Below are 12,760 nucleotides of genomic sequence, written 5' to 3' on the forward strand. Positions count from 1 at the left end.
ACCCTATCTCTGGGATATTTAGCCATCCAGAGGTTAAACCATCTAAATTCAGTTAGGAGCCTGTTGGGTCGGCGCATCTAAAAAGTGGTCTAAAGAAGGTTCTAACCTCATGTTTAGGTCTCCCATGCAGATTACCTTGGCATGTGGGTAAGTAGCCGCAAAGGTAGCTGCTAAATGTAAAACCTGCATAGAGCCTGGGGGAAGATTATAAATGCCTAATAAAGTGTATTGTACATTGTGACGGTCTGGTCAACTCCCACCGTCACGGGTCCCCCTTTTCCTGCCCGGATCGTAAGGCGTACTCCCTCAGGCATGTAATCATCCCACACATCAGCTGAGGCCTATTGCTGGGCAAACCATAAACTGAACTTTATTGACACACACACACACACACATCAAGTTTATACAGGGCACATAACTCCTCCCCCAGTTTCCTGGGAGATAATTGAGTGACAACATAAGCCAACCCCCCTCCCCCATGTGTCACATCCTTAGTTGGCTGTGGTAAAACTGTGAACAAGAGTCAAACAGTGTTCATGATGGAGGGTATCCTTCACACAGCTCCGTCCTTGCTGACAGCTCCGGCAGACACAGATGGACCCTTTTCGGGTTGACTTGGGGCTGTCCGGGTAGCCCCCGAGATACTTAGGCTACCAACTCCGTTTGCCTAGACAGGCCATCTGCATTCCCGTTCAACTTGCCAGGCCGGTAGTGTATAGTGAAGTCATATAGTTGTAGGGCTAGACTCCACCTGAGAAGACGGGCGTTATCCCCTGCAACCCGGTTGAGCCAGACTAGGAGATCTTGGTGGGTGAGGAGGGTGAATGCATGGCCATAGAGATAAGGTGTCAGTCTTTTCAGTGCCCAGGCGAGAGCTAGGCACGGTTTTTCGATAGCTGCATAACTGACCTCCCTGGGCAATTGTTTCCGGCTCAGATAGGCTACTAAGTGCTCCCCTCAGTCCTCTCCGACCTGGCTTAACACTGCCCCTAGTCCAAACATTGAAGCATCTGTGTGAACGATAAAACGTTTATTAGGATCAGGGGCGGCGAGAACAGGTGCATTTACAAAAGCTTGCTTCAGGGTTTGGAAAGCTGTCTCACACTCTGGGGACCACAGGACCTGTCGGGGCGAGTTTTTCTTCGTCAGGTCTGACAAGGGTTTAGCCAGGGCGCTATAGTCAGGGACAAAGCGTCTATAGTAACCGGCTGTCCCTAACAAAAAAAGCCATAACTTGTGTCTTGGTAACGGAGTGGGCCACTTGGCAACAGCTTCAATTTTAGCCGGCTCCGGTCGTTGTCTTCCACAACCTACCCTGAGTCCCAGATATTGAACTTCCGCCATACCAATGTGACGCTTCTCGGGCTTCAAAGTCAAACCAGCTGCTCTGATCCTGTCCAATACGGTCCCCTATGTGGACTAAGTGGGCTTACCATGAGTCGCTAAAAATGGCTGTGTCATCCATGTAGGCACACACAAAGTCCTGGAGCCCATCTAGACTATCTACCATTCTTTGGAATGTAGCTGGGGCATTCTTCATCCCGAACGGCATGACCCTAAATTGATACAGGCCGAACAGGGTGACGAAGGCGGATTTCGGAACAGCATCCTCGGCTAGGGGAATTTGCCAGTAGCCCTTGCAGAAGTCGATGGTAGTCAGATACTTCCCCCTAGCGATGCGGTCCAGCAGATCGTCTACCCGGGGCATTGGGTAGGCGTCTGTAACAGTCTTATCATTTAGTCTTCGGTAATCTACACAGAAGCGGGTCGTACCGTCCCGCTTTGGCACTAGTACCACCGGTGAGGCCCAAGGGCTTTCCGAATGTTCAATGACTCCCAAACTGAGCATCTCCTTAATTTCCTTACGCATTCCTTCCCGGACCGCCTTGGGAATGCGGTAGAGGGTTTGCCTCAACGGAGCCTGGCCTAGGGTCTCTACCCTGTGGGTCTCTAGTCTAGTGTATCCAGGCTCCTGAGAGAACATGGCCTGTTTGGCTTCCAGAAGGGTGATCGCCTATGTCCGCTCCTGTGGTCCCAGCCATTCCCCCAAGTGTACCAACTCTATGGCCCTTTCTCTCTGGTCACTCCCTAGCAGATCAGGCAACGGTAAGTTATCCATATCCTCAGATGCTGGGGCACATACAGCCACCACTTCTTCCTCTCTCCCATTGTACTCCTTGAGCATGTTGATGTGAAATGTGCGCTTCACATCCTCGTTTTCACAGCTGGCGACAGTGTACGTAGTGTCACATATCTTTCCAATAATCTGGTATGGTCCCTGCCAGGCAGCCTGTAGTTTGTCATGCCGGACTGGTTTAAGTACCATAACCTTCTGTCCCAGTTGAAAACTACAGTGTCGAGCCTTCCGGTCATACCATACCCGCTGGGCCGCCTGAAGGTTCTCGTGTACCATCTGCGTCAATGCCTCTATTCGGTCCCTCAATTCCAACACATACGGTACCACTGGGGTCCCTGCCAATTCTGTGGCCCCCTCCCAGTGCTCCTTAATGCTCTATTGGTCCCCTCACTCGCCTCCCGTAGAGCAGCAAAAAGGGCGAGAATCCTGTTGATTCCTGCGGCACCTCCCTATAGGCAAAGAGGAGGTGAGGCAGGAACCGTTCCCAGTCTCTAAGTGGCCGTGAACGTCTTCAGCATTTGCTTCAGAGTTCCATTAAATCGCTCACAGAGACCGTTAGTCTGGGGGTGATACGGGGAGCTCATCAGGGGTTTTATCCCACAGAACTTCCATAGCTGATGTGTTACAAACGCTGTGAATTGGGTACCCTGGTCAGATAGAATTTCTCGGGGAAATCCTACTCTTGAGAATACCTTGACCAGGGCATCTGCTACTGTTTCAGCCTCAAAATTGGGCACCGCTACCGCTTCGGGGTACCTAGTCGTAAGCCACTATGGTCAGGATGAAACATTTACCGGAACGGCTAGGTTGAGCCAGGGGCCCTATTAAATCCACCGCTACCCGACTAAAGGGTTCTTCAATTATGGGCATGGGGATCATTTTGGCCTTAGGGTGGTGACCTCTCTTGCCCACCCGTTGGCATACTTCACAAGTTTGACAATACTGTCGGACATCATTGGAGATTCCTGGCCAGAAAAAATATGTTGGGTCACCCGGTATGACGTCCGCCGGATGCCCAAATGCCCAGCTAAGAGGGTGTCGTGCCCAATTCTCAACAGCTCCTGCCTATACTTTTGGGGGATGACTAGCTGACATTTCCGCTTGGGCCATGAGGAATTTGTCCTAGAATCAGTTAGCCTATACAATCTGCTACCTTTCCATACATACTGCTCCCCCTCCAGTCCCCCTTGATCAGTTACAGCTTTTTCCCGGGTACTTTAGTAAGGTGGGGTCTCTCGCTACCTCTTTCGCAAAATCCTCAGGGGTGTCCCAGGATAGGGGCCCTACTGTCGCTGTCGGGAAAGTGGATCTTACCTGGCTGGGTCTCCGGAGTTTGTGAGGGGCCTTCTGCAGCACGACTCTGGGCTCTGGTAATTACAATGTGCACCTCCTGGTTGGGTGTAGGCATAAAGGCAGACGTAAGAGGACCCAAATCATTGCCGAGTATCACATCGGTGGGCAAATCCTCCCTACCTTTACTGTTCCAGACCCCACACCCCAATCCAAATTACCTGGGCAGTGGGGATTCTATAGACGGCTCCCCCTGCCACCCAAACAGCAATAGATTTGCCTGTCGCCTCGTTCTTGTTATTGAGCAAATGTCTCTGAATCAGCGTGATGGTGGCCCCCTGTATTCCAGAGGCCTTGGACAGTTTGGCCATTAACTATCACCGGTTGACAGTGGTGTTGTCGGTTATCCTCACTGGCCACCTGTACTGGATTGGCTTCATGAAGGAACCCCAGGGGTTCTTCTCCAGATAACTCCCGGGCCGCCCTAGTAGTTGGAACCGGGTAATCAAGTGAGTGGACTGCTGCCATGGCGCTGGCACCTGACGGACGGTTCCAGTTAGGTCGGGGTTGTTCCAGCAGGCAGTACCTACGGTAGTGTCCCACTTTCTTGCACCGAAAACAGCGAGGTCCAGTAGTCTGTGGAGGCCGATAGGCCTCTGCTGCAGGTCGCTGGGGTGGTTGACGGCTCCCTCCTGGTGGTTGCGCTGGGGCCTCGACCCAAAGTAGTTGGGGTTTGAGGGGAGGTTGTTCTGGCTTCTGGGCATCCGTGTATTTATCGCCCATCCTGGCCGCCTCTTGCAAGGCGAGAGGGTTACGGTCCCTCACCCACTCCTTTACATCTGGCAGGAGCAACATGGAAGAATTGTTCCAGTAGTACCAGTTGTAACAATTCCTCCAGGGTGGTGGCCTGACAGCCATTCACCCAGAGGGTGGCTGCCCTATGCAACTGGCAAGCCCACTCTGTGTACAAGTCCGACTCTGGAGCGCCTCTTTTACTCGCTCATAGCTACTCAGGTCCTGATAAGGGATGGCTCTTAAAGCTTTAGCTGCCTTGCCAGACAGCTTTCCAGCTAAAATTGGAACCCATTCCCCCTCTGTTACCTTGTGCAGGGCACATTGTCTCTCGAAATCAGGCAAATATCCATCGATTTCGTTGGTGCGCTCCTCAAATGCTTTGAACGCGCTGAAAGGAATTTCCTGCGGTTCGGGGTTATCACGGGAACAGTTCGGTATAGCCTCTGTAGTTCTCTGGGCCTCCACTAGACGGATCTGTAATTCCCTCCGTTTGTTCGCATTATCAATGACGCGAAAAATAATCTCAGGCGAAGGATTTGGCCCAAACAGCGCTAGCCCTTCCCTTATTTCTTTGTCCACTTCACTTTCCTCTGTAAGCACAGCCGGGGTAGCCGCGGCCATGCGCTCCTTATCCAGCTCTATTAGCTCGCTGATAAGATGCTTGGCTTTATTGCTGCCACTACCTCCACGAACTTCCAGTAGTTCTTTCAACGTGTTACGCTTGAGCTGGTTGTAGCAGCCTTCCATGCAAGCTGCTCCGGTTCCCGCCCAGATTATGAAGCCATGGAAAAGGAACGATCCCACCGCTGCCAGCCAAATGTGACGGTCTGGTCAACTCCCACTGTCACGGGTCCCCCTTTTCCTGCCCGGATCGTAAGGCGTACTCCCTCAGGCATGAAATCATCCCACAACATCAGCTGAGGCCTATAGCTGGGCAAACCATAAACTGAACTTTATTGACACACACACACATCAAGTTTATACAGGGCACATAACTCCTCCCCCAGTATCCTGGGAGATAATTGAGTGACAACATAAGCCAACCCCCCTCCCCATGTGTCACATCCTTAGTTGGCTGTGGTAAAACTGTGAACAAGCGTCAAACAGTGTTCATGATGGAGGGCATAATAAAGGGCTTTCCTTCACATACATTGTCAATAGGAGAGTGAACAAAGACGTACCTGCCTTCTGAATCAATGGCTAGTTCTTTTACCTCCCAGCGTAGTTGTTTGTGTATCAACAAGGACACCCCTCTTGAAGACGAGGTGTGATAGGAATGTGCAGCCCTCTGAACCCAAGGCTTCTTTAGGACTCGAGAAGTGTTGGTGATAAGATGTGTCTCTTGGAGAGACAGAATTTGCGGACTACAATTTCTAATAAAGGCAAGCACCATAGATCTCTTTTGTGGCGTACCCAGTCCTCTGACTCGGCTCATCTTTTTATTCATTTTTAGGATCAACAACATAATTATTCCATTATTATTAACCACCATAGCCGTCTTCATCATGGAGTTTGAGGGTATAAACCGGTTATATCTATAAATAATGACATTCACATTGTATACACCTAGGATTCTTTACCTTTGCTGTAGGATTCTCTGGTTCGTGAAGCAAGACCGTCTTGAGATCGCTGGATGCAGCGGGGAGCTTATGTAGGTTTTTGTTGACCACAGCACGTCGCAAAAGAGCTGGAATAAGGAAGCAGTCATTATAACTCAACTAAATGGAACTTCTATCATTAGACCTGGTGTAAGATGCATCATATTAGACTTGTCTGAAACCGAACTATTCTCAGGAATTTACAGATTGATGCCCTCTCCTCAGAATAGGTCATCAATATCAGATCGGCGGGGGTCCGACTCCAAGCATCCCCACTAATCAGCTGTTTGAGGAGGCTGCAGCACTCCAGAAAGCACCGCCACATCCTCACAGTGCCGTACATTGTATAGCAGCTGTGCTTGGTATCGCAGCTCAGTCCCATTCACTTGAATGGGACTGAGCTGTGCCTAAGACATGTGACCGATGAACGTGCCGTAACATGGCCTAGGAAGAGGCCTAAGCACTCACACAGTGCTGCGGCCTCTTTGTACAGCTGATCACCTAGGCTCCCAGGAGTTGGACCCGCACCGATCCGATATTAATGATAGTCCATCAATATGTAAATCCCAGAAAACCCCTTTAAGTCAAGTAACTACATGTTCTACTAGCACTCTTCCTGCTTACTCCTCATTGCTAATTTATATGTCCATACTCACCCCCCTTCTCCGAATGTGCCCCTGAAAACCGATGTACAGTAAGTACCTTGAGAGGACTCACCCTGGACACTCCATGTATTCCAGCACTGGTTTGTGCACCCACAGCAGGGGGGCGAGTATGGACATATACATTAGACATATTGAGTAAGTCGGAGCAGTGCTATTTATGTAGTGCTGTACTAATAGGGCTTGGGGGGAGGTGACCGACTCCCTTAAAAGTGCTGACCCCGCGTAAGAGACGAGAACACTGCTTCAAAATGTCTTTCAAATAATATGAGCAGTATAAGTTACTAAATAATATAAACTTTATTTGAGTATTTACTGATGAGGAGTGTGCTATAATACTAGAAGACAAAGGCAAACATATCTGTGTCTGTTTGAGGGGCCGAGTAGAAAAGCGGTGGCGACTACCCACGTACATGAGATAAGTGTACACTAATTGGGACATCTATATGATGCTCCTAAAAAAGCCGGTTCTGTGCTTCCAGCTAAATTCTCACACTTCAACCAGATGTTATCAGCATGAGGAATTATCAGTGACCATCCAAAAGATCAGCCATCATCTAGCGCACCATATTTTACCTTTTAAAAGTACACTAGACATAGAAAATGCACAACAAAAATAAAAGACAAAAATAACCCTTCCTTAAAGGGGTTATCCAATCCTAAAAAAAAGCCCCCCCATGCTGAATATACTTACCTGGGTCCTCGCTCCCTGCGCCGCTCCTGGTCCCCGCAACGCTGCTGCAGCTTCTCCCCATGTACGGATAAACACATCCGGTGAGGGGGGGGGGTTATAGCCAATGGCAGACAGGGACGAGCCTCCCTAGCATCACGGGTAAGGAGCGGTGCCGGGAGTGGGGTAAGTATATTCAGTGTGGAGGGCCCGCTTACATAAGTTGGGGGGGGGGGGGGTTGCTTTTTTTTAAGGATTGGATAACCCCCACCTGTCAGCAAATATGGGTCTATGAAACTGGCTGACCTGTTACATGTGCGCTTGGCAGCTGAAGGCATTTGTGTTGGTCCCATGTTCATATGTGCCCACATTGCTGGGAAATTTTTTCTAATATATGCAAATGAGAGTTTGGGAGCAACGGGGGCGTTGCCATTACACCTACAGGCTCTGCGCTCTCTGCAACTGCTGCACCACCTGTACTTTAATTGACAGGGCCAGGCAGTATAAATGTAATCAGACCTGGCCCTGTCAGTCAAATTGCAGGGGCTGCGGCAGTTGCAGAGACAGCAGAGCCTCTACGTGTAAGGGCAACGCCCTCGTTGCTCCTAGAGGCTCATTTGCATATATTAAAACTTCAGCAACGCAGACACATATGAACATGGGACCAACACAGATGCCTTCAGCTGCCAAGTGCACATGTAACAGGTCAGCCAGTGTCATAGGTACAAATCTGCTGCTGACAGATGCCCTTTAATCCCTCCACTCCTTTGATCTCATTTTGTCTCATATTACAATAAAAACTGAAAACTATGTAAGAAAAAGATAAATAAAAAATTCTGCCGTGTCCCCCTCCTTCGTGTCCTATTGTCTGGCTGGCTGTAAGACAACTGGATGTGGTAGGACCAAAATTTTGCATTGGGACAAAAAGTTTATTAAGTCGCTCCCACTGACTAAGCCCCCACCTCTCATCCATTTTCCCAAGCAAAAATGGAAGAAATTAACAGTTGATGCTGAGGTTTAACATTCCTTTAAAGGGGGTTGTCCCACGTAAAATATTCTACAGTTTTCAACCCTGGATCTGAATACTTTTGCAATTGCATGTCATTAAAAATGTAGTATAGCCACTGAGTTATTCAATAAAATGTATCTGTACAGCGCCACCTGCTTTGTTTTCTCTTATTTCTTTGACCTGCTCACTGAGATGGCCGCACATGCTCAGTTTCATCCTTCAGCTGTCTCCTGAGCTGTGATAGGCAGAGCATGGACACGCCCCCTTCGCTGCAGCAGAAAAGACACTCCCCCTGAGCTGTCAGCTTGATATAAATCTAGCAGAGCAGTGAATGGGGAGATCTCTGGATCCATGTGAGGTACAGGGCTGGTTCTAGCTTTGTTAGAAAGAGAGCCATGTACTGTATGATGTCTGATTGTAATTTTTTACATTAGTTATGGAATAACCCCTTTAAGGAGCATTATGAACACACCGTCACAGGTACATCTGTATCATGATACATGAGAACACAAAGGAATGAAATATAACTGGAAGTAACAAACCATGAAAGTATGTGACTGGCCGTCTTACCCTTCACGTTGCCAGGCTCCAAATCCAACGCTTGTTGACAGTCGTTGAGAGCGTTCTGCCAGTTCTTCAGCTTAATCTCTGCCTGGGCCCGGTTATTATATGCAGCCACTGAGGCTATTATAGAGATACTCCTATAATTAAAAAATATATAAATATAATTTTAAGACAAGACGGAATGAGGTCAACTGAAAGTCTCTGCCGTCAATGCACATTGTTAAAGGGAACCCGTCATCAACTTTATGTTGCCCATACTAACGGCAGAATAATGTAGAGACAGGTGAGTTGATTTCAGCGCGCTGTCATTTATAAGTTAAAAGTAAGTGGTTGCTGAGAACCAACATCACAATCATGGCAGACTGGGCCTGGAAAAGAGTCCCGGCCTCCTGAGAAGAGTCCTGGTTATTCATGAATTCCTGCCCACCTGCTGATGACTGACAGTCTAATACCGAGTTTTCTCCCTTTCTCTCTAGGAGAGAACTGCCAATCATCAGCAGATGGGTGAGAGCAGGAGATTATGGATAACCAGGACTCTTCTTGGGTAGATTTACCCATTTTCAAGGCCTGGGCTGCAGTGATTATGATGCTGGTTCTTGGCAACCACTTACTTTTAGCTCATGAGTGACACACCGCTGACACCAGCATTTCTGTCACTACTTTATACTGCCCTTAGTTAGGTCAGTATAAAGTTGTTGACAGGTTCCCTTTACCCTGGGTTCACATCTGAGCGTTTCTGAGACGCGCGTTTTTTTATGCGCGTTTTTTGCAATGGTAAACGCGCGTTTGTCCTATGGCCACAAACGAGCGACAAAACGCCCCAAAGAAGCTCAAGTACTTGTTTGAGCGTCGGGCGTTTTACAGCGCGTACGATCGCGCTGTAAAACGCCCAGGTGTGAACCATTCCCATAGGGAAGCATTGGTTTCTCCTTGTTGTGCGTTTTACAGCGTGTAGGAACGCGCTGTAAAACGCTCAGGTGTGAACTGAGGGTTAAAGGAAACCCGTGGGGCTAAATAGACCTCTAGACAACTGCAAGTCTTGCATATTTTCTTTGAAGAGGTATTCACATCTATGCCAATCATTGCTGAGATCGTAATACCCGCCTAATGAAGTGGCTAGGGTGGCGGGAGTGACAAAGACAGCCGAGCTGGCAGTGCTACACTCCCATAGAAGTGAATGGGTGCTATGGAAACAGTGTGGCACAGATGGTTAAAAGGGGTTGTGTCACAAAATATATTCTACATTTTTCAAACCAGCACCTGGATCTGAATACTTTTGTAATTTCATGTAAATTATAAACTTATTATAGCCAGTGAGGTACTCAATAAAATGTATCTGTATAGCGCCACCTGCTGTTTGTACTTTTCCTTACTTTCTGTCCGTCTCACGGAGCTGGTTGCAAGTGTTCAGTTTAAATCTTCAACGGCCACCAGCCATAAGTACTGTTAGAAGCGGTGACAGTTAAAGGGCAAGAGCTAAAGCAGAAAGGACACAACCCTGGAGCTGCCAGGCCTGACGATTATCAAGCAGAGCAACTAGAGCAGTAAATGTGGAGGTCTCTGGGCCCATGTGCAAAACCTCTGTTAGAAAGGTATTGTCATGTGCTATATGATGTCTGACTTTCATTTTTTTACATCAAACATGGCATAGCCCCTTTAAGGAGACTCGCTGGGAAAACATGCAGACAGAGCGATGTGCTGGAAGATACTTTGTCATTCAAAAAGTATCTATTTTCCATTGAGGGCGAGTTGGAAGACCCCCATATGCACAAGATAGTCGAGTGGTTCAGCCAACTTTCTCTGACGTGTCTATACTGTCCCCCCCCCAAAAAAAGGGTCACTTTACTTAAAAAAAAAAAAAGAAGTACAACTGACTTACCTACTGTAATACGATATGGCCTCCTCATAATCTCCAGATCTGAAAGCTTCATTCCCCTTTTCTTTCTCATGTTCTGCAAGAAACCTTTTTTGCTCTGGGCTGATAGCTAGGAGAGACAAGAGGACCCGTCACTAATCCTACCAAGTCTGCTGTAATAACACCTCTGAGAAATCTGTGCTGATACATACTTCTACAAGAAATGTATGAATAAACTGACAACTGCTCTTATTATTCCCATTGTCACTAGCACTGTCCCATCAGTGCTGACTGTGTAAGGCCCCATGCACACGAACTTATCCATTTTATGGTACACAAATCCGTAAAATACAGAAGTGGTCGGTGTTGCATCCGCAATTATGGCGGACGCGTTGAATTCAACGGGTCCGCGGTCTGCATTTTGCGGACAAGTATAGGCCATGTTATATATTTTTGCACAATGGACATAAGGATGTGGAAAGCACATGGATCATACATGTGCTTTCTGAACCCGTACGTCCGTTCTGCAAAAAAGATAGACAATGTCTGCAAAACGCGGACTGTGGACCTTTTGAAAACAACGGGTCCACAAATAAAATGCGGTCGGCACAAAGACCGCATGAGTATTTTGCGGATGTGCTATTTGAGGATCGCAAAACACATAAGGTCATGTGCATGAGGCCTTATACTAGAGACACAACCAACTGATAAACGGAATGCTAATGCCCAAGCTTCAATCAACTCATATTTCCAGGCGGAATAACAGAGGAACGGCACAACACAGAGTTCTAAGAAAATATGCTCCTCCACGGTTTCGTGATGGGGAACGCAAGTATCTGCTAAACCAGGGATCAGCGACCTCCGGCACTCCAGCTGTTATGAAACTACAACTCCCAGAATGCTTCATTCAATTCTACAGGAGTTTCAAGAACAGCTGAGCGAGTGTGCATGCTGGGAGTTGTGGTTTCACAGCAGCTGGAGTGCCGAAAGTTGCTGACCCCTGTGCTAAACATCTGACAGATCCTCTTTAACTCTTTCCTCACTGTTATAAATAGATGCTCAAGGCAATATGTGGTTTTAAAGAGGAGCTTTCACTGGTGCGGACATTAAAATATTAGTACCTGGCAGTGTAGGGTATGATCAGTAGATGTCCATGCACTCATATTTTACCAGATATGCTGCTCCATTCCCCCGCTCTGCCCCCTGTTTTCTTTTGCCGCCATGTATGCTAATTAATAACATCGGTACAGGGAGGAGACTGCTGTGTTTCTCAAGGGGCATCTCCTTCTCCCTGGTCCTGTTTGATGCCGGTCACGTGACCGCCGCAGCTTATGACTGGCAACAGTGGTGACATGTAGCAGTAACGTGACCGGCATCAAACAGGATATTGACGTAGGTACAGCCGGGACCAGTGGTGCACAAGGGTGAGTGAAGGAGCTGGAACCCAGGGGTAGGATCAGGTAAGTATGCTCACCTCCACTGGTCTGGTCACACTTGGGGGAAGGGGGGGGGGGGGTTGTCTGAGAAAAAAGGACAGCAAAGGTGGACAACCCCTTTAAGGCTTTTTCTTCTTCATTAGATGGATTGGGATTCTCGCATTTACAGTTGTTGGGTTTGGAGAGGTTAACAGACACAAACAAACAAAATATTTGATAACTGCAGACCATTTATTGCTAGACACTGGTCCAGGTCTGAGATTAACTAATTAATGGAGATGTACCAATTTGCTCAGTGGTACTCTACAAAACAGTTAGGAGGAACTTTAGAGCCTTTGGTGATGTGGGGGGATAGAGGAGAGAGACATCATTAGAGGGATGCCTAGGTTCCTCAGGACTTATCACTGGATGACTGCGGAAAGGTCTTGACCATTGTGGAGTGACTTCAGATCTGACATGTGGACCCCGATAACGGATTTAGGACAGTGTATATTTACTTTTTATGGAAACTCTGACTGCTGCGAGGAATTTTGCCCGGAGTGGGGGCGGGGAAATTATGACAGGGGCCTCTGTTATGATATGTATTGTGAAAAACAAGGCTTGTTAAATAAAAAAGAAATTACCCGTTGTATCTACGGTCTTCTTTATTTTTGTTGCTGTCGAGTTTATTACCGTCTTTGACGTCTCATTGCTCTCTTTGCTTTTATCAATTTCCGATAGTTCTTTTTCAATATTGAATCTAAA

General features: G+C 47.8%; 1 protein-coding gene across 2 annotated transcripts in view; it reads right to left on the reverse strand.

The window, feature by feature from the left end:
• SPAG1 (sperm associated antigen 1) overlaps positions 1-12,760 on the reverse strand; it is a 101,176-nt gene that overhangs the window by 71,388 nt on the left and 17,028 nt on the right. The window contains exons 6-9 of one of the 2 annotated variants that reach the window (XM_040431945.1): positions 12,640-12,755; positions 10,605-10,710; positions 8,732-8,862; positions 5,803-5,909 (exon numbers count right to left, since the gene is read on the reverse strand). In XM_040431945.1, the coding sequence (XP_040287879.1) occupies positions 5,803-5,909; positions 8,732-8,862; positions 10,605-10,710; positions 12,640-12,755 (460 nt within the window). The remainder of the gene's footprint in view (positions 1-5,802; positions 5,910-8,731; positions 8,863-10,604; positions 10,711-12,639; positions 12,756-12,760) is intronic. The other variant, XM_040431946.1, reaches the window with a different exon arrangement.

The sequence above is a fragment of the Bufo bufo genome, chromosome 5 (assembly GCF_905171765.1).
Source record: "Bufo bufo chromosome 5, aBufBuf1.1, whole genome shotgun sequence".
Taxonomy (NCBI): Eukaryota; Metazoa; Chordata; class Amphibia; order Anura; family Bufonidae; genus Bufo; species Bufo bufo.